At 39.9% G+C, this 25,937-nt stretch overlaps 1 protein-coding gene across 1 annotated transcript in view; it reads left to right on the forward strand.

Annotated features, from left to right (window-relative positions):
- Positions 1 to 22,758, forward strand: part of LOC120534728 (zinc finger protein 91-like) — a 49,038-nt gene extending 26,280 nt beyond the window's left edge. Inside the window, 5 exon segments of the mRNA XM_039762313.1 lie at positions 4,966 to 5,135; positions 5,232 to 5,394; positions 10,319 to 10,435; positions 20,190 to 20,576; positions 20,579 to 22,758. Coding sequence (XP_039618247.1) covers positions 4,966 to 5,135; positions 5,232 to 5,394; positions 10,319 to 10,435; positions 20,190 to 20,576; positions 20,579 to 21,309 — 1,568 coding nt within the window. The 3' untranslated portion in view covers positions 21,310 to 22,758.
- Positions 22,759 to 25,937: the final 3,179 nt, after the last annotated feature.

Raw genomic sequence — 25,937 nt, forward strand, 5'->3', positions numbered from 1 at the left:
CACTTATCGTACATTTTTATTGAAGAAATAAATGGTATGTTCAAAAATAAAAGATCTGTGAACAATGTTTCTATAAAAAAATTATACACACCCATATTTATATGTATATATATTATGAGTAGAAAATTGCAATCATAAAGATGTATAAACAATAAATGCATTTAACTAGAACACAACTACAATGAAAATGGCCAACAAGGGGATGTGTTAAAAACTATTAGGGAAGGAGAACCCAAATATTTAGATTTTTACCTTAGTATTTAAAGATGTTAGCCAAGGTTTTGAACACAATAAAAGTGAATCATTAAATTTGTCAAAAAAGGAAAAATGCTATTTTAGCTTTATGAACAAGATGCTTCTCAGAGTCAAAGAGTCGTTATCCAGCAATATTCCATAACAAATGTGTCCTATTTAAACTTACGTTTTTCCTGATCTGTCCCTTAATATTTGTTTACAAATAATATTTCTATATCACCTTTGTTTACAAGTGTAGATCAAATTGCTCAAAAATATACAGTTACAAAGAAAACTGAAGGCATTATAAAAGTAAAGAAGCAAATGGAGGGTCCTTGTCCTTTGTAATAAATACACTGCCTGGTCAAATGGCCGGGGACAAAGACAAACTTGCAGCCTTCAATGATACTCGAGATAATAAACCTCTGGGGGTCCCAAGCCAAAGCCCACACAGCCCCCTCTGCTCATCCCAGCATACATAATTGTGGCCGCCTCAGTCCAATCACAATTTCATTTCAGGATGTCTTGTGAACTTTTCTTCTATCACAGACAGTTGGAGTTGATGTAACAGACGGTGGAGATGCAGGGGGGCACCATTACAATAAATTGGAAAAAAAACAACAGAGAAAAACAGAAGAGGTTAGTGCCCAGTGCAGAGCTTACAAAGTGTACACAGTACCATTTCTAATTTATTACAACCAATGCAAGTAATTAAGAAAAAGCCAAATTAAAAAAGTGGGCTTGTTGAAGTTTTTTGAAATGCTTGACATTTGTAGCCTGGCACTTCTCTATTGGCAAAGCATTACAGAGTACAGAAAGCTGCCGGTTTTTATGTTTGATCTTGGAATAAAAAGCAAAGCAACGTTTCAGAAAAGAAATGTTGGGAGGAGACACTCCAAAATACAGTCAGGGTGTAAAATACTAAAAGCTTTCTAATTATTTGATAGAACCTTGAAATCAATTCTTTGTGAGACAGGCAGCCAGTGTAATGAGACCGAGACAGTTTTCAGAAGAAAAAAAAAAAGGCCAATACCTCGTGATCACTTGGCAAAGACACAGCAGATCAGAGCAGGGATTGAGAGGGAGGATTCTAGAAGTGCCGGGCAGGAGGGGCAGCCACTACTTCAACATGGCACACATCTCTCCATCTTTCTTCTTTAACTGCTGCCCCATAAAACAACCGGACTCTTTTACTTCACTGTAACTGTTAAAAACATAAATGATGTTCACTCACAGAGTTCAAACATTAATAAAGTGTACTCTTACTTCTTCTTCTGCCTCCTTTCTTGGTTCACCTGTAGATCAATTATTACCAAAGTGAACCATCACAATAGATAAAGGTCTGCTTAAAGTTTATATATTTTAATTACTGTGGTTTTTTGTTGGATGTTGAAAGAACCCCATCTTAACTGTCATTATATGTAGCATCATTTTTTGTCTTTTACATTATGCATACAGTAGACATTGTGTTACAATCTCTGTATATCTGAACTTCTAATGTGATGTGCTCAGGTGCCGTTACATGCAGACATCTTTGTTTTTCTCTCCTACCTTAGTTTTGTTTTCAGTTAAAAATAAGTCTCAGCTCTTTCAAAATCAAACAACAAAAGCACAGCAACTTAAGAAAATAAATGTTATTTTCCAACACAGAACAACATCTCTGTTTAGTGACTGCTGGGGCTGATGAGCCTCAGTCTCTGTGTTTGTGAGGATTCACACTCTGAGTCTTTCCTGTCTAAAATTAAAAAGCCGTGTTAGTTACTGGACAGAGTGAGCAGACATACAGTACAGTATTCAAGACAGCAAAATATTACAGATCAAGTAATAAATATGGGGAGGCTTTGCAGGAATTGTGCACAAATTATTTCTGAAACTGAACGCCTCAGTAGTCTTACCTGTAGAAATAGCAAATCTAATATGAACTGCACATCATCTTGAATTGGGAATCTTAAAAGCAGAAGAAAAGAACATCCAGTTGTGTCTCAGAATTTGGATACATTGGCAGCTCTTCAGCCACTTGGATGGCTGGTTACCACTGGGCATCCTGTAGGGTCAAGAAAAAAAATACAATAAAGGGGCATTGTATTTCAAACTGCAGCAATAAGAAATTGGTTATTTTTAAGGACCAAGCCTTCTCCTCCTAAACCAACAGCTTAAATGATAAGCTAATGACAAATGACAACAACAGGTGCCCAGCCTGTCACTGTGCCACATCAGACGCACACCACACTTCTCTAATGGCTTTGGATATAAATTTTAAAATTGCCTGTTTTCTGCCATATAATTTTTTCTATCAAACAAGGTTAAAGAAATCCATTTCAAAATTATGAATAAATAGTACCCAACTAACAAATTAATTCATAAGTATGACATTAATATATCGCCAGAATGTAGTTTATGTAAAAATGAAAAAAAAAAATCCCCTCAGATTTCTTTTACTTCTGCTCCTATTCCAAAATGTTTTATAAAGATTTATTTCTGTTACTGTCTTGAATGACAAACCAATATCTCATTCTTTAATTCTTGTTTTTCTTCTGTATACAATTTTGAAGACTAAAGGTTAGAAAATGAAGCAACTGTAGTTTCCTTGCTTCATAAATTTCCTATTCATAAGTGTAAAGTACAGAAAGATAGACCCTCTGTTACATCTTTCTGTATGGACATTAATATGCTAGAAATAGCTTTTAAAAAGGGAAAATACACAAATAATTAAAACGTGTAAGATTCTGATCTTCTTAATTAAAAATGTGTAACGCTATTATCTGCATCTCGCTTTCTTGTAATAACTTGGCTGTTGCTACTCTTGTATGTAATTTAGCCTTCATTATTATAAGTTTGTTAACTTTATTATGGAAAAACTATTGTAACAATGTAATCTGATATCAACATAATAAAAAATACCGATGGCTTTGGAGGGTACACTTTACACCCGTCGAGTGTCAGACGTGCTCTCCTAATTCTATTCCTAATTCGACACCTCGATTACATTGTTTTGCTTAATTATTAGCATGCCGTTCACTCTTTAAGATGAAAAATGCGAGCAAATGTTAAAAGAAACACGTCACCAAATGCTAATAGGGTGTTACGAAATAAACGTAATGCACCCATTTACCCAAATACGGAAAATGCAGCGACTTTCACATTTAAACCACGAGATTACGAATGTCGTATAGCAACTAAAAAGGAAAATCCTTATTGCCTTTTTCATCAATACGATGTACTTACAAAAAGCTATACGTATCCATTATAAAGTTCACAGACATACGTCAGTTGTCCAATCAGGTCAGATGCTGAAGAAATGAAGAGCATAAAGCCACCGGTTCAAATCCTCATTTATTCCAATGGCTATTAAACTTACAAAGAAGTTTAACTTTATATCCACAGACTTAAATTAAGGAAGTGTGCTGTTATCACTTGAATCAATCTATTTGATCTTTTATTTTTTACAATAAGCGCTTGCCGCTATAGTTTATATTTGTTATTCGTTTGTTCTTAGTGATGTGTTTTTAATGTTATTTCAAGGCGTCTCTGTAAAACCCCTTGAGAAACCAACTTACCTATTAATATAATAAAACTGAACTGAATTTAACAGCTGTAAAATAAAATATTCTCCACTAACTGAGCAGAATTTACACAGCATGAAGTAGTTCAGTTTATGATGAACACCATGTGGACTGAGGGCAGTGATATTCTTTCTTACAAGTTTAATCAACATAACACACCACTGTTTGTGTGCAGACTCGTCTCATGTCAATGGTTTTATTCACCCATATTGACACAGAGCCAGTTCATTTTTATAACATTAGAAAAAGGAAATACAATACACTTATCATACATTTTTATTGAAGAAATAAATGGTATGTTCAAAAATAAAAGATCTGTGAACAATGTTTCTATAAAAAAAATTATACACACCCATATTTATATGTATATATATTATGAGCAGAAAATTTTGCAATCATAAAGATGTATAAACAATAAATGCATTTAACTAGAACAGAACTACAATGAAAATGGCCAACAAGGGGATGTGTTAAAAACTATTAGGGAAGGAGAACCCAAATATTTAGATTTTTACCTTAGTATTTAAAGATGTTAGCCAAGGTTTTGAACACAATAAAAGTGAATCATTAAATTTGTCAAAAAAGGAAAAATGCTATTTTAGCTTTATGAACAAGATGCTTCTCAGAGTCAAAGAGTCGTTATACAGCAATATTCCATAACAAATGTGTCCTATTTAAACTTACGTTTTTCCTGATCTGTCCCTTAATATTTGTTCACTAATAATATTTCTATATCACCTTTGTTTACAAGTGTAGATCAAATTGCTTTTCAAAAATATACAGTTACAAAGAAAACTGAAGGCATTATAAAAGTAAAGAAGCAAATGGAGGTGTCCTTGTCCTTTGTAATAAATACACTGCTTGGTCAAATGGCCGGGGACAAAGACAAACTTGCAGCCTTCAATGATACTGGAGATAATAAACCTCTGGGGGTCCCAAGCCAAAGCCCACACAGCCCCCTCTGCTCATCCCAGCATACATAATTGTGGCCGCCTCAGTCCAATCGCAATTTCATTTCAGGATGTCATGTGAACTTTTCTTCTATCACAGACAGTTGGAGTTGACACATTTCATTTCGCTCCCTTTTCATTCGAATGGAGTTAAAATTTTCAGGCGACAAATATTCTTCCAAGACGTTATAAAACACAAAAGTTGCCATATTTTCCAGTAAAAAGTCCACTTACAGTCGGAGATAAACGAAAACACAAAAATCGGGTAGCGACATGCACTTTTCGTCCACCGCCTAAATCGACCGGGCCACACGAGCTGACCGGTCTGCCAAACATTAGTAGCCCCGAAGACGTCAGAGTGTCAAAGTTCGCACCCGAGCGGCACAAGGTGCACCTGATTTCTTCACAAATTCGCGCACTTTCTTTTCAAGTGAAAAGTCACACCGACTGAACTGCTGCACTTGTATTTCCGTTTACGGATTAGGCGCATGCTCAGTGCTCGCCGCGTGACGACATCAAGGTCGTCGGAAAACGAAGCCGCGGTGCTGCCAACAGTTGGGCAGTAAACCAGCTGATGTTATTGTGCAGCGTGCTGGTGAGTCAAGAGCGTGAACACCAAAGAATCACATCACCGAGAGAGCTAAACGGTAAGCGCTTCGGCTATGGTGGTTTGAGATTTTGTTCAGCGTTAATGCGCACGGGATCAGTCACAGACGCGCAAGCATGTTCGTGTCCTTCTAACCCTGAGCTGTACTATAAACATTACTCTAGTGAATCCCCCTGTGACCCCCGCATGTCTTTGTCGTTTTTTTAGTGTCTGTTCTTTATATCACGTTATCGTGTCTCTTTTCTGCTTCACATCGCCTTCTCCTGTTCACCCCTTTCCGTTAATTCCTTCGGTCGTGTCCTTGTGAATCCGCCGACTTCGAGGAGTCACCTCTTCCGTACACAAAGTGCCTTCTTTCTCCATTCAGTCCGGGGTGGCCAGTTTAAGACCAGAGAGGAGTTAGTGACCGGCCGGCCGAAAAAAAAAAAGAGTAACAAAGAATAAGTCAGTCAGTCATTAGTCGTTACCCAACCCGCTATATCCTAACACAGGGTCACGGGGGTCTGCAGGAGCCAATCCCAGCCAACACAGGACACAAGGCAGGAAAAAAAAAAAAAACGGGCAGGGCGCACACACACTAGGAACAATTTAGGACCGCCAATGCACCTAACCTGCATGTCTTTGGACTGTGGGAGGAAGCCCACACAGACACGGGGAGAACATGCAAACTCCACGCAGGAAGGACCCGGGAAGAATCAGTCGAGCGTTAAATGTCTGATTAGTAAAAGAGAAAGACGGGCTGGGAACGAATACAACTGTAGTGAGAGGAAACTCTATTACCCAAATAAATAAATAATAAAAAAGATTCTTGGGGCAGTGGTGTCTGGTGAAAAAATAATTTGGGCTAGAGTGTAGTTTTTGGAGGGACAAACTGAAGCAGCACATATCTATCATATAGTGCATTTCACATCTATTTATTCTGTAGTGCATTTTTTTATCTATCTAACTGGTCATTCCACATGCTCTGGTGGTCCTCCTCCTCCTCATCATCATTATGTCAATACACATCTTGGCCTGTCCAGCACCAGACCCATCGGAATAATCCAAGCTAAAATGTATTACACCTTTTCCACCATGCTGCCCAATGGGACGCCAGCTTTCCCATTTCTACTGTGCTCCAAAATGTCAGTCTGTGACATCCACAGTCCTCATATTCTTCCTATAACTTACCCTATAGATGTGGAAAGGAACAGGTGCACCTGCCACCCAAATTTAATGCTACACCTGTCTCTAAATTGCCCAATCCTCTACCAACGTGCCCAGTTCCCCATTCTGCCAAAATCCACACCATAATGTCCCAACTCCCACTTCTTTAATCTTCCAATAAAGTGCACTTCCAGTCTGTCCTATAACACAGAGTGCCCAGTCCTTGGCCATTCCCACTCTATTCCTTACATCCACATCATACAATCACTAATCCTCTGTGATTGTTTGTTTTTTTCCAAGTCTTGCATCCCAGTTTATCATTTAGCACACCCACAGAGTCATTGTCACCCTCATTTTATTCTACACTTAGTGCCAGTCTGTCCAGTCCTATACAAGTTTGCCAGGCTTACCTCACCTGGGCACAAATTCACATTCCACAGACACCCACATCTTATAAATATAATTCCCCCCATCATCATCTTGTACTAAACCCACAGGGTAAATCCAACCTAAATCTTATTCTGCCTTTATGGTCAGGATACCTTGATTTCCTTGAACATAAATTTTGCACTCTAAGAATTTCTCAGTTACTTTCTGATTAAACTGAGTCATTTCACTAAGCCTGCTAGAAACTATTAAGCCACATACTGTTGTCTAGGACAGTGCTTCCCGACTATTTTTTCAGATTTTTGTAACCAAAATCGTCAGAAGGCACACCACTATTCTACTAAGCACAGACACATCCATATCTCGTCTGTTTTTGGTGGGCAGGGTGTGTCATTTTTTGCTCCCTTCTTTGTCGTGCCTTCTAATGCCGATCCTGTGGCCTTCATCTAGCTGTCCAGCAATATTAAGTCCGCCAAAATAATTTAGCCTCATACTATTGTCGAGATCAGTTGTGACAGATAGGGGGCGCTATCACTCCCTTGAACCCCTGTCCAAGACTCCAGACACCAGATAAAAGTCCAATAATTGACTTTATTATTACACAACAGTGCACAAAGCACCCTTCTATCCACAATACTCATTAAATTATACAATACAATAAACTCTCCACCACTCCCAGACGCGTTGCAAATCCAAATCATATTATGTGATATCATCTACTGTTAAATTCTGCTCAGTACTTGTAATATTTTTATTTTTATATTGTATTGAGGATTTGTTCTGGTCTGTGTATTGTATTGTATTGACCCCCACTGCACGCCCAACCTATCTGGAAAGGGTTCTCTCTTTGAATTGCCTTTCCTGAGGTTTCTTCCATTTTTTTTCCCTACAAGGGTTTTTTTTGGGGAGTCTTCTTAGAGAGTCAAGGCTAGGGGCCTGTTAAAGCTCATTGCGGCACTTCTTGTGTGATTTTGGGCTATAGAAAAATAAATTGTATTGTAATACACAAGTGAGGTGAGCACATCGGCAAAACGAATCCTCCTAGAGAGAGAGATGCCCAGAGCAGTTCCTTTCAATTACCTGACATCTCTACATTTCAGTTTTTTTTCCTGATGATTTCAGTAGTTTCTAGAACCCCTGGCTTTTTACAGCACGGGCTCACACAGCTAGTAGAATATAATTTTCTTTCATAGCCATATACAATGGTATAGCCTTTTACCTCCGTAAGTAAATAAGAGATAGACGTTTCTTTCTATAACTAAGATGCAGTGTGTTCATTGAGTCGGTTAATGCTTAGAACAGGTGGTCCCAGTGCTAGCAGGGACTGAAAGACCCCATTTTCAGCATAGAACTGGGATACGCATGGAGTTTTCTGACCGTATAGAAATAGTTCAACTGTATAACTAAACTTAAATGAAACAAGAGTGTTGTACCTTGTTAGCCATTATGAATGTAGTGAGAAGTTAACCATAATGACACCTTTTATTGGCTAACTAATAAAATTACAATATGCAAGCTATAGAGGCAACTACATCTTGCCTGAAGAAGGGGCCTGAGTTAACTCTAAAGCTTGCATATTGTAATCTTTTTAGTTATCTAATAAAAGGTGTCGTTTTGCTTGACTTCTCACTACAGAAATGAAACAAGAATTTTAACCTTTTAAACAGAACTTTTCTTAATAAGGACTTTTCTTTTCTATGCTATATTAATTTTCTCTTTGTTGTGTGAACTGTGTTACTTTGAATTTTTAACTAAAGTTTTTTAAACAAAGATATTTTGTCTGTGGAATCCTTTCAACGTGTCAAGCTTTTGCCAGAATCCCATAAAGCAAACTAGAGCTGTTGAACTTTGATAATTTTGGTTAAAAGTAGCTACAAATTTTATTAAGCAGATCCAATAACTTACCCTAACTCTAGTTGTAGTGACAAAAGATGAGACTGTTAGATCTCCATATTATTAGACATATATAAACCAAAGACGGCTGACCGGAAGTACTCCCAGGGTTTAGATAAAAGAAGCAGCCTGCCTCAATTTTGGGAGCCAGAGTCGGGAGGAGGAAGACGAAGCTTGCTGGAGGAGCAGAAGAGAGACCACAGGGTTACTGAGTGTCATATCGGAGTGTGGTTATGATGTGGGAAACGCTTCTTTGTAAGGGTTTCACACAATAAAACTCTCTGTTCATAACGAACTTGTGTCCAAGCCTTTGTGTTGGGAGTTTGGGGAGTTATTGCACCACCTAGGGACAACGCCTGCTTTATATTATTACATTGGGTAAACTGGATTTTTATGATTGGTTTAATTTAATGCTGGAATTGGTAATCTGATGAATCATGTAGTTATTGGTTTATGTGAATATGAATGGCACTACTAAATGGGAGGTGCAATTCTGATTCTAATTATTTTGAAATTATTATTAGTTTTAATTGTCTTATTTTATTGAATTGGTGTGTTCTGTATACTGTGGAGGAGTCATCTTACCTTTGAATGGTGGTGTATCCATGGATTCACATTTCAGGTAACTTGTATCAAACTAACACCTGTTCATATGAAATACATTTGATTGTCCAAGCTGTACTGTGACGTGTGCTGCTACTTAGAGTACAACTGGTGATATTCATATATTGATCAGTTTACCAAGTGTTGATGGTCTTTGTGATTTTCTATTTTAGGGGTAGTATGTATGTGACACATGTCCCACTTGTCAAATGTATTTCACCCTCTTGTTACAAGCCATGCAGTTAAAACATGTAAAAGTTCCTCTTTCGTCCTTCCTAACACATTTCTTAACACAATACTTTAGCTCTATTTGTATAACCAACACAATTCTAAGACCCTCAACAGCACTGTATGTTTAGTCCATGAAGTGAATGCTGCTGACCCACAGCTGTGTGAGATGGTCCTTTTTCCAGCTTGTTGGACCTTCATGCCACACTTCAACGTTTCCTCATACAGCTGACAATTTCAGGAGTAACGACTTACTGTCTGCATGTCATGGTGTCTATTTTCTAAATTGTCTCACTTTATGTAAGTCTTAAGTGAGGTGGTGCTCTAAAATTTTAAATGTTTGTACTGTAGATATGAATGGTGCAGCTTTGACAGAATTAAATTTTGTTCTTTCCACAGAGAGGGAAAAAAAAATCTACCAGTTACTGTTTAAACAGGAATGGATGTAAAAGAGACGTACGAAGCTGACACAGAGGAAAGGACCATACATGTTAAAGGAGAGGACTGTGATTGGGAGTGTGTAACACCTAAACAGGAGAGTCTGAGCATTAAGAATGAGGACTGTGAGTTGGGGTCAGTGGGCATTAAAGAAGAGGCTGAGTTGAAGTCTGTCAGCATCGAGATGCACAAACATAAAAGTGTGGGGAGTGTTGAGGAAGATGGTGGGTGTCAAGATGAAGCAGTGATCGGGTTCATCTCTTCTCTAGAGCCTTCTATCAAGGTGAAGTCTGAATCATCACAGTCTGGCACAAGGAGAACTGAGGAAACTTCATCTGTTGGAACTTGGGTAGTTCAGCAACCACCTACAAATCACTCTGGAGAAAGTAAGTGTAAAATAACTATATATATATGTATATATATATATATATATATATATATATATCTCCAAGTTTGAGGTCAGGGTGTGGGCCTGCAAGGGGAAGTCCTGTGCTTATCATGTGAAACATTTGAAATCCTGTTTTGTTGTGGTAAAGAAGATGGAGCTCGCTACTGGTCTAGGATCAAAGCAGATCTTCTGCCATTTTCCCTCATCTGTTTCCGTTAATACAAATATGCTTCCAGCAACCTCAAGTTCCCTGTGAGAGGGTATTCTCCAAAGCTGGAGGTCTTAAGTCAGAGGGGCAATCATCTCCACCCTCAAGAATATTTTTTTTATTATTTAAAAAACAAAACTCTCAAGTCTCATTGCACAAGCACTCACCCTACACATCCTTACATACACTTTATTTACCCTCATCAAGCAACACTCAATACCCCAGAATGACAAATCAAAAACAAGGTTTTCAAAAGTGAATTCAGTTTGAAATTTGTAATATTCACATTGACACAAGTATGCTGAGTCCTTACTTAATAATTGTGTGAAACATCAATTTCAGCATGGGGTATTCTTGAATCTGAACTGACCAGCCATTCCTCTCTGCATATCCTCTCGTGCTCCTCTCACAGAGTTGCCCTTCACCCAGTCCTGTGTTGTCTTTCTTTTAGTCCAGTTGGAAGGTGAAACTTTGATCCAGTCTGTCGTCCAAAGCATTCTGAACACATTCTCATTGAGGACATCTCTGTACTTTGCTCCTTCAACATAACCTTGATGCTGTCTAGTATCCCAATCCCTGATGCTGTCTCCACCATTCTTCACAGCTGGAATGGCATTGTGCAGGTAGTGAGTGGTGTCTGGTTACCTCCAGATGTTACGTTTATAACAGAGGCCAGACAGTTTAGTCTTGGTTTAATCAGACCAGAGAATCTTGTCTGAGAGTCCATTAGGTGCCTTCTTTGCAAACTCCCAGCTGCTTTGCGTGTGTCCTTTACCGAGGAGAAGCTTCTGTCTGGCCACTCTGCCATAAAGACCTGATCAGAGGTCATTGTCTTTCTAGAAGTTTCTCCCATCTTCTCACGGGCTCTCTAGAGCTCAGCCAGGGTGGCCACCTATTTCTTGGTGACATCTCATTCTAAGGCCCTTCACACTTGATTGCTCAGTTTTGCCAGCTGTCCAGCTCTAAGAAGAGTTGTGGTTGTTCCAGACTTCATCCATTTCCAAATAGTTGGAGAAAAATGTATCAGAAAAGGTGAAAGTTAACTTAAGGACATTTTTTCAATATTTTACTAGTAAAAGAATGGTCTCGCAGGATATGATGAGTATTAGGATCTGTAAAGTTAAGATAGAATGATAAATAGCTAATGGTTTGAACATGCACTTTATTGAAGTTTATTTGTGAAGAAGTCAATAAACTTCCAAAAGTAACAGGGACTACTAAGGAGGTACTTAGTAATTTGGATACCATAGAGGGAAAGATACTGGAATAAATAGGCTAAAATGTAACAAATCACTAGGACCAAATGATATTTTTCCACAAGTAGAGGTGGAGATATGCTCTTGGGATCAACAGTACAGAGTAATGGCGATTGTGGAAGAGAAGTGAAAAAGAGAGTGCAGGCAGGGTGGAATGGGTGGAGAAGAGTGTCAGGAGTGATTTGTGACAGACGGGTATCAGCAAGAGTGAAAGGGGAGATCTACAGGACGGTAGTGAGACCAGTTATGTTATATGGGTTGGAGACGGTGGCACTGACCAGAAAGCAGGAGACAGAGCTGGAGGTGGCAGAGTTAAAGATGCTAAGATTTGCATTGGGTGTGACGAGGATGGACAGGATTAGAAATGAGGACATTAGAGGGTCAGTTCAAGTTGGACGGTTGAGAGGCAAGATTGTGTTGGTTTGGACATGTGCAGAGGAGAGATGCTGAGTATATTGGGAGAAGGATGTTAAGGATAGAGCTGAAAGGCAAGAGGAGAAGAAGAAGGCCTAAGAGAAGGTTTATGGATGTGGTGAGAGAGGACATGCAGGTGATGGGTGTGACAGAACAAGATGATGAGGACAGGAAGATATGGAAGAAGATGATCCGCTGTAGCGACACCTAACGGGAGTAGCCAGAAGAAGAAGAATCACGGAAGTTAGTACAGTAAGTACATAGATTATATAAACCCTTCACGCATATTTTTTGAAAATCTCTGCACACTGGGAAAATTTCTAAAGACTGGAAGCTACCAAATATTATCCCATTGTATAAAGGGGAGATTGGGCAGGTTGAAATAACTATAGGTCAGTAAGCTTAACGTGTAGGACAGGTAAATTAATGGAAGGAATTTTAATTAAAGGGTTAAGCAGCATACAAGAGGGGGGATCCCAAAATAACAAGAATTTTTTTCTGGAGAGTGAAGGGGCATTAGTTCTGACGTTTGCCACTAGGTGCGTGTACCAGACTGCTCTCTGCATCATTTGATCAAGCGCCGTCCTTAGGTGAAGGTCTGTAAGGTCAGTGTCATTTGTTTTTCTTCTTGAGCCTCTGTTACCATCTTCTTCGATTTTGTGATAGTAATCTTGAAAGAACAACGTGTTTGCATTAAGTTCTGTTTCCTTTTGGGGGAACATGTCACAATGCTTCGAGAGGCTTTCAGAGAAGAAGTTTTGAGCCAGGCAAGGGTTTACAAAAAGGTTTTTTCAGTTCAGACGTGGTGACATGTCACTTGAAGACCAACCACGACCTGGGCATCCTTCAACAAGTAGAACCAACAAAAACATTCAGAAAAATTCACAATGCGATAATGTTTGATTGTTTGTCAAACAATCAACAAGTTGGAAGCATTGAGTGGAGTTTCTTGGAGTTCATGTCAATGAACTTTTTACAGGTGGTCTTCAGACGAAACAAATCAGTATGAAATTCGTTCCTCACTCGCTCTTGGAGAATCAGAGAATCCAATCGCTTGGCTGTGTGCTGTGAACGGAAAGATCAATTAGAAACTGATCCAGACTTTTTGTCCAAAATCATCAGAGGAGACGAATCGTGGTGTTACTGGTATGACCTGGAGACGAAGCAGTTATAACGTCAGTGGAAAAATGCAGCATCTCCGAGAACCCGAAAAAGGCAAGGCAAGTCAAATCCAATGTGAAAACCATGTTGATCTGCTTCTTTGACATCAATGGGCTTGTCCATTTTGAATTTGTACCACAAGGTCAGATGGTTAACCAGCATTTTTACCTTGAAGTGCTGAAGCGATTGTGTGATGCAGTGTGGAGAAAACAACCCGAATTGTGGTGATCAGGGGGGTATTCCAGAAAGCAGGTTATGTGACATACCCGGGTAAGTTTGTGGATAACCTCAACTTTCGGTTCCAAAAACGGAGGTAACTTTCTGGGTATGTATGTAACCATAGCAGCTTACTCTCTGAAGATAACCTGCCACCGAGCAGGTTATGTTCCAGGGTAAGTTTGTTTCAGAAGGTTACTGAGCATGGCGTGCCCTTTTGATGACGATCCTGTGGACGTGGAAGCACAAATTATCCGAGGTTTTTCCGCCGGGAGAGAGTAATAAGACCGCGTATTGATGTCTTTTCATTTCCAAATGATTTTTTAAAAGAGCGTTATCGGTCTTCAAAAGAATCGTTAATTTACTTGACCCATCTCTTGGCACCGCATATTGCACATGTCACAAACCGCGGGTCTGTGCATAGCACTTCGGTTTTTGCCTCAGGGCATTTTTTGTGTGGGCGATGCAGAGCATGTGGGAAAGGCAACTGTGTGTAGAGCCGTTCGCACAGTATGTCTGGCACTGAAACACTTCTTACACACGTTTGTACAGTTCCCTGGCCATAAACCTCTAATTAACCTCTAACCTGTAATTAAAGAGGAATTCCACAGAGTGGCAGGTTTGTCCTTTGTAGTAAAATTCATGACGCATATTTAATATGTAGTCATACTATTTATATCTATAGATGTATTCATCCTGCACACACACTTGATACTTCCCTATATGACTTTCTATTTCAGGGTTTCCAAATGTAATTGGGTGCATTGACGGCACCCACATTCCTATTAAAGCTCCTTCAATGAATGAGGGAGACTATGTTAATAGGAAATCTATTCATAGTATCAATGTGCAGGTAAGAACTGGATTTTGTGTTCAATAAAGTTCAATAAAGTCAGCCTGCATAAAACCATTAAGCATGTTGAAGAAGCCTTTAAGTGACAGAGATAGTAATTTATTAAGTCATATAATGAAAACAAATCATTGTGGTAAACTTACATTTCACCATGCTACTTGTGGTGCATAGTGTGTGTGACGAAGTGCCCCCTGGAATGCCAGCAACCACTGGTCGCCCTTTATTAAGGGACAGAGCCAGCTCCTCAGATGGGGTGAGGGGAGGTGGTGGTGGGCCCCCGCCAGTTAGATGGGCTTCAGCTTGCTTTCTATTAGCTACATGACAGACAGAATATACTAAATCGTGTTTAATCAATAGTTCAGTGATCGTGTAATCAACTATTACCTTTTTGCAGTATGTTTTTATGTTTCATTTTGACTTGCCTCAAAGTTCTTCTGCATCCAGACGGATTACACCTTATTAAATAAGAAACCATATATTCCTAGTCAATACACATTGTTATTTTAACCTAAAGAAATGAATGGCAGGAAAAGTGAATGCATTCAAAGTGATTTAACAGTGAAAAGGGTGCGGAAGGGGTGTTTCATTATTTTACAGTATAATAAAAGGGAGGCGATGTCAATTTTGCAATTTAATACGCTCATGCATTTACTCTGTCCGTTATTTTTTGCCAAGCCAACTCTCTTTCTTTAGCCGATGCAGCCGTATTACTTTTTTCATTATGATAGGCTTGAATTCTTCAAACGCCTGCATTAACACCTCCAACTCCACCTCTGTGAAATATGCCGCTCGCTTTTTTTCTCCTTGATCTTCCGTTTTGACTCGTGAAATCGGCGATCCATTGAAAACGTCTTTATGTTTGCACGGTGCACGCGCATTAACTCTGGGTAACCAGTAGGAGGTTGATTGAACTTACTCTTCTCAGGTGTTTTGGAACCGACATACTCATGGTATGCGGGTTTGGGGTAAATCAACCCAGAGGTTATGATTTACCAAATGGTAAGTTAACCAAGCTTTCTGGAATACCCCCCAGGCGAGTGGCTTCTGCATCACCACAACACAGCACTGAGTGTGCGGCAGTTTCTCAAAATAACCGGGATCCAATCCCCACTCCCAAACGGACCATTCAACCTGTAATTTTTTTATTTTCTTATTTCCAAGAATGAAGAGGGACCTTAAAGGAAAGCTTTTTCAGGATGTAGAGGAGGTCAAGAAGCAAACGAGAGAGGCACTGAAGGCCATCACTTTGCAAGAGTTTCATAAAAGTTTTGAACAATGGAAAAAGTGTAGTGGACAAATGTATTGTGTCTCATGGAGAATATTTTGACATTTTGGAAATGTTCTGGGAAATACACTGTGTGCAGAATTATTAGGCAAGTGAGTATTTTGACCATATCATCATTTTTATGCGTATATTCCAACTCCAAGCTGTATTAACTTGAATGCTTATTGGATTTAAGCACGTCAGGTGATGTGTATTTGTGTAATGAGGGAGGGTGTGGCCTAAGGAGATCAACACCCTATATCAAGGTGTGCAGAATTATTAGGCAGCTAGTTTTCCTCAGGCAAAATGGGCCAAAAAAGAGATTTAACTGACTCTGAAAAGTCAAAAATTGTAAAAAGTCTTTCAGAGGGATGCAGCACTTTTGGAATTGCTAAGATATTGGTGTGTGATCACAGAACCATCAAACATTTTGTTGCAAATAGTCAACAGGGTCGCAAGAAACGTGTTGAGAACAAAAGATGCAAATTAGCTGCCAAAGATTTGAGAAGAATCAAACGTGAAGCTACCAGGAACCCATTATCCTCCAGTACTTTCATATTCCAGAGCTGCAACCTACCTGGAGTGCCCAGAAGTACAAGGTGTTCAGTGCTCAAAGACATGGCCAAGGTAAGGAGGGCTGAAACCCAACCACCACTGAACAAGAAACATAAGTTGAAACGTCAAAACTGGGCCAAGAAATATCTGAAGACAGATTTTTTTCAAAGGTTTTATGGACCGATGAGATGAGAGTGACTCTTGATGGACCAGATGGATGGACCTGTGGATCAGTAATGGGCACAGAGCTCCACTCCAACGTGGAGGTGGGGTACTGGTATGAGCTGGTATTTTTAAAGATGAGCTAGTTGGACCTTTTGCATTGAAGATGAACTCAAAATCAACTCCCAAACCTACTGCCAGTTTTTGAAGACACTTTCTTCAAACAGTGATACAGGAAAAGACCATGATTTTTATGCAGGCCAATGCTCCATCACTTGCATCGAAGTTCTCCACTGCGTGGCCAGCCAGTAAAGGCCTTAAAGATGAAGGAATAATGACATGGCCCCTTCCTCATCTGACCTAAACCCTATCGAGAACTTGTGGGCACTTCTTAAGCGCTAGATTTACGGGGGAGAAAAACAATACACCTCTCTGAAGAGTGTCTGGGAGGCTGTAGTCACTGCTCCACAAAAAGCTGATCGTCAACAGATCAAGAAACTGACAGACTCCATGAATGGAAAGGCTTATGACTGTTATTGGAAAGAAGGGTGGCTATATTGGTCATTGATTGATTGATTGATTTTTTTGAAATGTCAGAGATGTTTATTTGTAAATTTTGAGGTGTTTGTTTATTATTCTCACTATAACAGATGAAAATAAACAAGTGAGATGGGAAAATTTTCATTTTCCTTTAGTTGCATAATAAATCTGCACACTAATAGTTGCCTAATAATTGTGCACATATGTATTCCCCTGATGATGTTCACACTCACATTTCCGTTGTGAAACATTCAGGTTTCAGGTTTATTAACATTTTGGATTGACTGATAGCACTGTGTTTGTTCCATATTAAAATTAATCCTCAAAAATACAACTTGCCTAATAATTGTGCACACAGTGTGTATGATTTTTATATATATATATATATATATATATATATATATATATACAGTAATCCCTCCTCGATCATGGGGTTGCGTTCCAGAACCCCCAGCGATAGATGAAAATCCGAGAAGTAGAAACCATATGTTTGTATGGTTATTTTTATATATTTTAAGCCCTTATAAACTCTCCCACACTGTTAACATTATTAGAGCCCTCTAGACATGAAATAACACCCTTTAGTCAAACGTTTAAACTGTTCTCCATGACAAGACAGAGATGACAGTTCTTTGCACAATTAAAAGAATGCAAATATATCTTCTCTTCAAAGGAGTGTCTGCATCAGGAGCAGAGAATTTCAGAGAGAGCGAGCGCTCGCAAAGAAAAACAAACAATCAAAAAATCAATTTGCGAGCTTTTAAGTTTGCCGAAGCACCGCAATAAAGCGGCATTTTTTAGAGGAGCGTCCGTATCTTCTAAGCAAACAGCCTCTGTGCAAACAGCCCCTCTGCTCACATCTCCTCCGTCAGGCGCAGAGAACGTCAGAGAGAGAGAGAGAGCAAGATTTAAGCAAACCATCAAAAAATCAATAAGTGTGCTTTTGGAAGCGGCATTTTCTTAGAGGTGCGTCCGTATCCACTAGGCAAACCGCTTCTGTGCAAACAGCACGTCTGCTCACAGCCCCTCCGTCAGGTGCAGAGAATGTCAGAGAGTGTGAGATAGAGGCAGAGACAAGCAAACAACGGAGCACCGCACGGCAAACATATCTTATAGCATTGAGGAGTTTTAGTTAATATGTAATACATGCTTTGATTGGGTAGCTTCTAAGCCATCCGACAATAGTGTCCCTTGTATGAAATCAACTGGGGAAACAAACTGAGGAAGCATGTACTTTAATTTAAAAGACCCATTGTCCGCAGAGATTCGCGAACCAGCGAAAAATCCATGATATATATTTAGATATGCTTACATTTAAAATCCGCGATAGAGTGAATCCGCGAAAGTCGAAGTGCGATATAGTGAGGGATTACTGTGTGTATATATATATATATATATATATATAAAGTTATTTTTGGGGCCCCTTGTATTTCTAGAGCTGGAGTAATAGCAAATACTCAATATGGGTTCAGACAAGGAAGGTCATTTTTAACTAATATGCTGCAATTCTAGGAGGGAGCAACAAAAGGAAATGATCAGAGAGGTGCATATGGTATTATTTATCTAGATTTTCAAAATACTTTTGATAAGGTACCACATGAAAGTTTGGTGGTCAAACTAAAGTATTTGGGGGAATTCAGGGTGTGCTCAGTAGGTGGCTACAAAATTGGCACAAATGCGGGAGGCAAAGGGTTAGGGTGAGGGGTACTTTTACTGTATTTAAAGTGGTGTCCTGCTGGGGGCCACTGCTCTTTTTATTATTCAGAAATGATTTAGACAGGAATATAATCAGTAAGCTGGATATTTTTGCAGATGTAACCGAACTAGGTGGAAGAGCAGATGATGGAGGATTGGCTAAATTGTTACTTAGGGATTTGGATAGCATACAGGCTTGGGCAGATGGAATTTAATGTAATACTTTAGTTTTTATTACATTTACAAAGTAAGCATCTTAGATTTGAATACACAATGAGAGGTGTGAAACTTGCAAAGTACACCTAATGAGAATGACTTGAGAGTCATACTGGACTTGTCACTATCAATTTCTAGACAGTGTGCAGGGGTAGTTAAGAAGACTAACAGAATGTTAGGTTATTATATATCACAATGTGTGGAGTACACGTCAAAAGAGTTAAGTTAAGTTATATAATGCACTAGTGAGGTCTTACCTGGAGTACTGTATGCAGTTTTGGTCTCCTTATTACAAAAAAGGTATAAGTCTAATCTTATCCTACCACTAACACCAATGTAACGACTAGAGGATTTGAGAGATGAAGTAATGGAATCAGTCACTTTATGCCACACCGGTGGATGCTGGCTGCTTCCAACATGCCGTTCAGATCTTCAGAGGTGTTACATGTTCCCAGCTGCTTGGTCTCTTTGAATGCTCATACACACTGCCCAGCACCACTTCACTCTGTTCATTCTGGTCAAAACCAACCCACACTATGCCACACAATCCTGCAGCTCTCAGTAAGCCAACCCAAGGCCAGAGTTCACTTCTGAGGCTCTGCAACAGCCATGTTTCAGAGCTTGATAGGCATTAGCAGCTGAGAGAATGGGAAATTTACTGTCTAGGTGCCATGCCAGTGCCGCCCCCTTCATTCAGTTCAAGGGCTTTTCCAGGTATTTCCACCCCCTTTAAAAAGTCCATGACCACCTCAAGAGTTTATCCTTTTCATGTTTAGACCCAGGGTTGCTACAACAATGTAACCAAAAACCTCTTCAATTTAGCCACTCAAACATGATCTAAATGTATATTTCCTGTTTTTACCAATCAAACATTGGTGACAACAGTACATGTGTGGCAAGTAGTTGTAATACAGAAGGGAGAATGATGAGGGGGTCCTTAAATATAATGTGACCAATAATCTGGCCAAATGGGCCTATCACACATTTTTAGTTTAGCATTTAAACATCTAGTCTCCAGTGATTGAGTTCATGTGTCAATAGTTGTAAAGCAGTAGGCAAATTATCAAACTGAATTTCTTTTACACTTGTTTATGGTTTTAAAAATCTTACTCATAATTTCAGCAAGCAAATATTTAATATTGTGACTTAATATCAGTAAAAGGGCAGTGTGTTGAAAATGAGCTTTTGTTTTTCCTTTTCCACTTCATTCAGGAGACAAGCCTCACTGCTGTTCTGAGTGTGGCAAGCGATTCTCACGAGTCATCTACCTTAGGACCCATGCAAAGACTCACACAGGAGAGAAGCCGTACTGCTGTTCTGAATGTGGTAAGCGGTTCACACGAAGTGACAACCTTAAAACCCACACAAGACTTCACACAGGAGATAAGCCATATGACTGTTCAGAATGTGGCAAACGATTCATGCGAGTCAATATCCTTCAGACTCACATGAGAATTCACACGGGAGACCAGAGATTTTGCTGTTCTGAATGTGGAAAACAATTTTCTGATAACAGCAATCTTCGCATCCACACCAGAATTCACACTGGAGAGAAGCCTTATTGCTGTGCTGAATGTGGCAAAACATTTTGCAATTCAACTATCTTCAGAAGCACAGTAGAATTCACACTGGTGAGAAGCCTCATTGCTGTCCTGAATGTGGCAAACAATTCTCCAGGATTGCCAACCTTCAGGTTCATGCTAGAATTCATACTGGGGAGAGGCCATATTGCTGTTCTAAATGCGGTAAGCGATTTTGTGTAATGAAAAGTCTCCAGGTTCACGCAAGAATTCACACTGGGGAGAAGCCATTTTGCTGTTCTGAATGTGGCAAGAAGTTCTCTGACAAGAGTAGTCTTTACCGGCACACCAAAATTCATACTGGAGAGAAGCCATATTGCTGTTCAAAATGTGGGAAGCGTTTCTCCAGCAGGAGCCATTTTCAAATCCACATGAGAATTCACACAGGAGAAAAGCCATACTGCTGTTCTGAATGTGGCAAGCGATTCTCCAACTGCACACACCTACAGCATCACACAAGAATTCACAATGGAGAGAAGCCATATTGCTGTTCTGAATGTGGAAAAAGCTTCTCCAGGCATAGCAGTCTTGTGGTGCACATGAGAGTTCACACTGGAGAGAAGCCATATTGCTGTCCTGAATGTGGCAAACTGTTCACAGACAGGAGTGGTCTTCGTTACCACACAAGAAGTCATGCCAATGGGAAGAATGTGGAGACTACACTGAACCTTCATGGCAAACGTAAGAGACCAAAAAGAAATGCAGTACAGAATTGTGATACTGTTAGTGAGGGAGGTTCAATCCTATCGTGACAGCATTGGAAAAAAAAAACACATGGAGACCCCCAGAAGAAATTGTATTACTGCTTGAAATGTAGCAGGTGCTATTGGCAGGCCACATACGGTATACGGATCCATAATGTGGGGGAGCCTTCTTACTGTTTCTAATGTGGGAACTTTGATGACTTGATATGAACTCATGGAGTTTCCCATTAGACAGAACCCTAATAGCGTTTCTGAATGAAGCACATGATTTTTCAGATTTGGACAGTAGTGCCTGGAGAAAACATATTTTAATATTGTGAGTGTTTGTACTCACTTTGAGCAGTCAGAAGAACTACTCTGGAGTTCCCATAAGGTCACTTCAAGGCATCAATAAAACAAAATGTTCAAACAATTTAGTACCAGTTCTGATAGACAAAGCTAGAGATGGGGCACATCTTTTGTAACAATCAGAAGGCAATGATGGATGAAGAGGCAAAAACATTGGCAGACTCCTACATTGATAACTCTTAAATGAAAACCCCAGCAGCAGAAACACTGGGAGCCACACACTAGAAAGAGAAACAGATTAGGAGATGTAAATCCATGGAACATTCCAGTCCCAACTGACAAAAAAACAAATGCCGGCAAATACGACATAATGAGGCAGGAAGTGGGTCCTGGTGGTTACGGCTTTGGACTCTGAAGTTCTGAGATTAAATAGTTTGAATCTATCTGACTATTATATAGTGCATACTATGCCAAAATTATAATCCTATCTATCTATCTATCTATCTATCGATTGATCGATCGCTCACTGTTTAGGTGAAATAGGAAAACAGAAATCTAAATGATTAGGAAATGGAATGGAAGATAGGCCAGATATGTAGAAGAAACATTAAATCTGTGCCAGCAGGGTCCTGTTTGACTTTGACGGTTTTCAAGACACACGCTCACAAGTTGTCTTATCTCTTTAAGCAATATGGAGACTCTTTGCTGCTCAGATTGATGGGAGAACTTATATGCCACAGTGCTTCTATGTTCCATCTGGTTGTGCCCACATCCCCCAGCCCCACACTCTGGGGCACAACGTGGATGGTTAGAGCTCCATAAGTCCAATCCAAAGAAACATTGAGGCCCATAATTGTGTTAATTATTATCATCCCTTACAAATTTTAAAAGGAGTTTAACTTCTGACAATGCACCAGGACTCTAACATGGAGCAGAACATATAAAAAAATTAAAGTGTTAACAATTCCACCAGTTTCAAGTTATGATTGAGGTTTATGTACATCCCGATAGTGTCAAACAGAAACCTTGAGAGAAAAAGTAGCGTTCCCAAGTAAATACTTAGTGATTGGAATAGAGAGACCTACAACTAGGATAAATATCGAAAGTTGCTGTCTAATGTGAATCCAAACAAGCTTTTTATTCATCCATCCATCCATCCATTTCCTTCCCCTTTTCCAGATCTTTCTTCATCCATCCATCCATCCATTATCCAACCCGATACATCCTAAATACAGGGTCAAGGGGGTCTTCTGGAGCCAATCCCAGCCAACACAGGGCACAAGGCAGGAAACGAATCCCGGGCAGGGCGCCAGCCCACTGCAGGGCACACACAATTCATTTCCTTCCAGCTCTTCCTCTCCAAATAAATTCATTTCAAATCTTTTTTCTCCAAAGCTATTCCTTCATAAGTCTATCATAACACCTTTCACCTCCACTGTACAAAGTAAACACGGACATCATTCTTTTATATTGTCTCTGGCCTTATCCCTCCCAACTCAACAACCCCTTTCACCACCTTAACCTTTCAGTGTACAGTACACCCCCAAAATTCATAGGGGTTACGTTCCTAGAGCACCCGCAAATTGTGAAAAACTGTGACTTTTGGATGTGTTTAAAAAAAATGCCTTTTAAATGCCTATTTTTGTAGTTTAAACCCAAAATACAGTATACCACCAAAGCACTTTAATTTCGTTGCAAACTCAGCTTAATACCTTAATACATTACCTAAAAACAGAATGTAAAGGTAAACCCGTATACTGTACAATACTGTACTGCTATGTCTCCCGTGGTGCTAGAATGTAAAATACAGATGTTACCGCTATACATACTGCAATTCATGCAAGCGCGTTTTCTTTGGTATGCGCTGTCATTTTCTTTGTTATAAGTAGAGTAAATACATAATAATTTAATTAAAATACATTAAAATGTATGAGTACTCACCAATGATGAATGATATTGATGATGGTGATGTGCAGTATGATGCAGAGGATTTAAAACTCCTTGGGTGGCGCCTCTTCTTCAGGAGCAGTCATATCTTTGGACGGGTCTTCTTCTGGTGAGGTTTCTTGCTGGCTTTACTTTATAGGTTTCAAGAACATTGTGATGGGAAGTTGCTACGTTGTCTCCTGTAGCGAACTGCTGGTACAATTTCCGTGCTTTCTCACGGATGATGTTACCATCCAAGGGGATGTTCTTCTTCCTGCAGTCGGTGATCCACAGTGCCAAGGCAGATTCCATCCTGACGATATTTTTATTCCTTAAGGTTGTTACCTTTTTTTCACTATCACAGAAGTTCTTTATGTAGCGTGCGGTGCTTTCATTAATGCCATAATGGCGCACTACTGCAGCACAACTTTTTAGTTCCTGGAGCAAATCCAGTAGTTCAACCTTCTCCTGGAGTTTATTAAACTTCTTATGCTTAGGCTCAGTGCCAGAAGCCTTAGAAGGTGCAGAGCGATTCAACGACATCGTGTGCATTTAAAAATAACAAAACAATAACAAAATGGAAAAGACGAGGACACTCCGCTGGAGACGCGTCACAGGGCAGCAATCAATCATCAGCAAGAAGAAATGAATAACACTCTTGGATTGGCTACTTTCACCATCCCAAACCGCGTTTCCCTCAGCGGTTGATTCCTGTTCTCTCTACAGCACAGTATTGCCACGAAAAAAGGCATAAAAAATTGCAGAGGATATTAGTTAGGTTCTAAGAAAAATTCCGTGAACGACTGAGTCCGCGAACCCTGAACCACATATTCGCGGGGGTCTACTGTACTTCATCCACACATCCGACAGAGGAGAGCAATGCTCCAACAGCTCATGTTCAGAATATTCCTTCCCCTTTTCATTCCTCCTCAAGTTCTCAACAACTTCAGATTCACCCTGTAATCTGAATATACATTTAATATGTCACTGTGATCTATGCAAATATTTTAAATCTGCTTTTCTTTTCTTCTCACATGTACAGCTAACACGAGGCCAGATTTAGCATTCAGGGGCTCAGCATTTAGAATTGCTAGGCAAGGATCTTAAGACAAGACAAGTTAAGGACAACTGCAAATGGGCAAATGTGTGTCAGAGTCAGCATGACATTGGATCCTCTCTTCGCCTTTTTTGGAATGGCATGATTTACTGAAGTAAGGGCCTGCACGTGAAGAAAGAGTAGAAAGCCTGGGAACACGGACCGGCACACCATTGAAGCCGACGGACGGATGGGAGATCACGTCATCCGATCCATAAAATCCTTCTAGTGCAGCGACGAAAGTGGCAGACTGTACGCATCGACCTCCCACTTCGGTGACAGTCTTGCCATGCCTTCCTTCATTTGTTATGCCGCGTAAATCGTCATTTAAGAAAGCTAAGTTATTTTCTCTTATGTGACTTCTTACCGCCGTATCACTAAGGGAGGGATAGCGCCTCTTTTTAAGAGAACTCTTTAGGTTCAGGTTACTTAAGATGCCACAATTGCAAAACAAACATATTTCCAGGGAGCTAGCACCTCCTAGTGGACAACACACCCTCAAGGTAACGATGTGCCCAGTCTATCAAAAACTCTACTTGGGGAAAGATGAGCCCAGATGCACCTAATGGAAAGAAATATTCACAGTACCAAGTGTGGACGTCTGCCTCGGCATACTGTTCAAACAGACGGAGACTGGGGCAGCCACCCGACACAAACATTACCACCTCTAATTTGAGGATCGTCCAAAAGTAAAGGCAATTTGAAAATGATGTGGTAACCACAATTGATAGAGACTGACACAATATAACAAGTGGCTTATGGGTAATAACGCTAATAGTTCTTTACAGTATTTTCTCAGTAGTGGGGAGCCACTTCAGCCAGCGCTAATGTGTACCATCCACCTGGATGATGTGACGGCAGCCATTTTTGTGCCAGTACACTCACCACACATGAGCTGTTAGGTGGTGAAGAGGTGAGTGAGAGCGAGATAGGCGCTGATTAGGGGTCCAGAATGACCAGGCCGTGGTTAGTAAGGTTCTCAGCATTAACAATAAAATGCATGCGCTCCACACAAATTGCTCCAGGGGTGCTGTACATTGGCTGACCCTGCACTGTGGCCTGAAAAGGTCATGCGAAAAGGCTATTTCCCCTCAGGGATTAACAGAGTATATCAGAAACAATACAATACAGTTTATTTGTGTGTAGCCCAAAATCACACAAGAAGTGCCGCAATGGGCTTTAACAGGCCCTGCCTCTTGACAGCCCCCCAGCCTTGACTCTCTAAGAAGACAGGGGAAAACTCTCAAAAAAAACCTTGCAGGGAAAAAATGGAAGAAACCAGAAAGGCAGTTCAAAGAGAGACCCCTTTCCAGGTAGGTTGGGTGTGCAGTGGGTGTCAAAAAGAAGGGGATCAATACAATACACA

This window comes from Polypterus senegalus, chromosome 8 (genome assembly GCF_016835505.1).
Source record: "Polypterus senegalus isolate Bchr_013 chromosome 8, ASM1683550v1, whole genome shotgun sequence".
NCBI classification, from domain to species: domain Eukaryota; kingdom Metazoa; phylum Chordata; class Cladistia; order Polypteriformes; family Polypteridae; genus Polypterus; species Polypterus senegalus.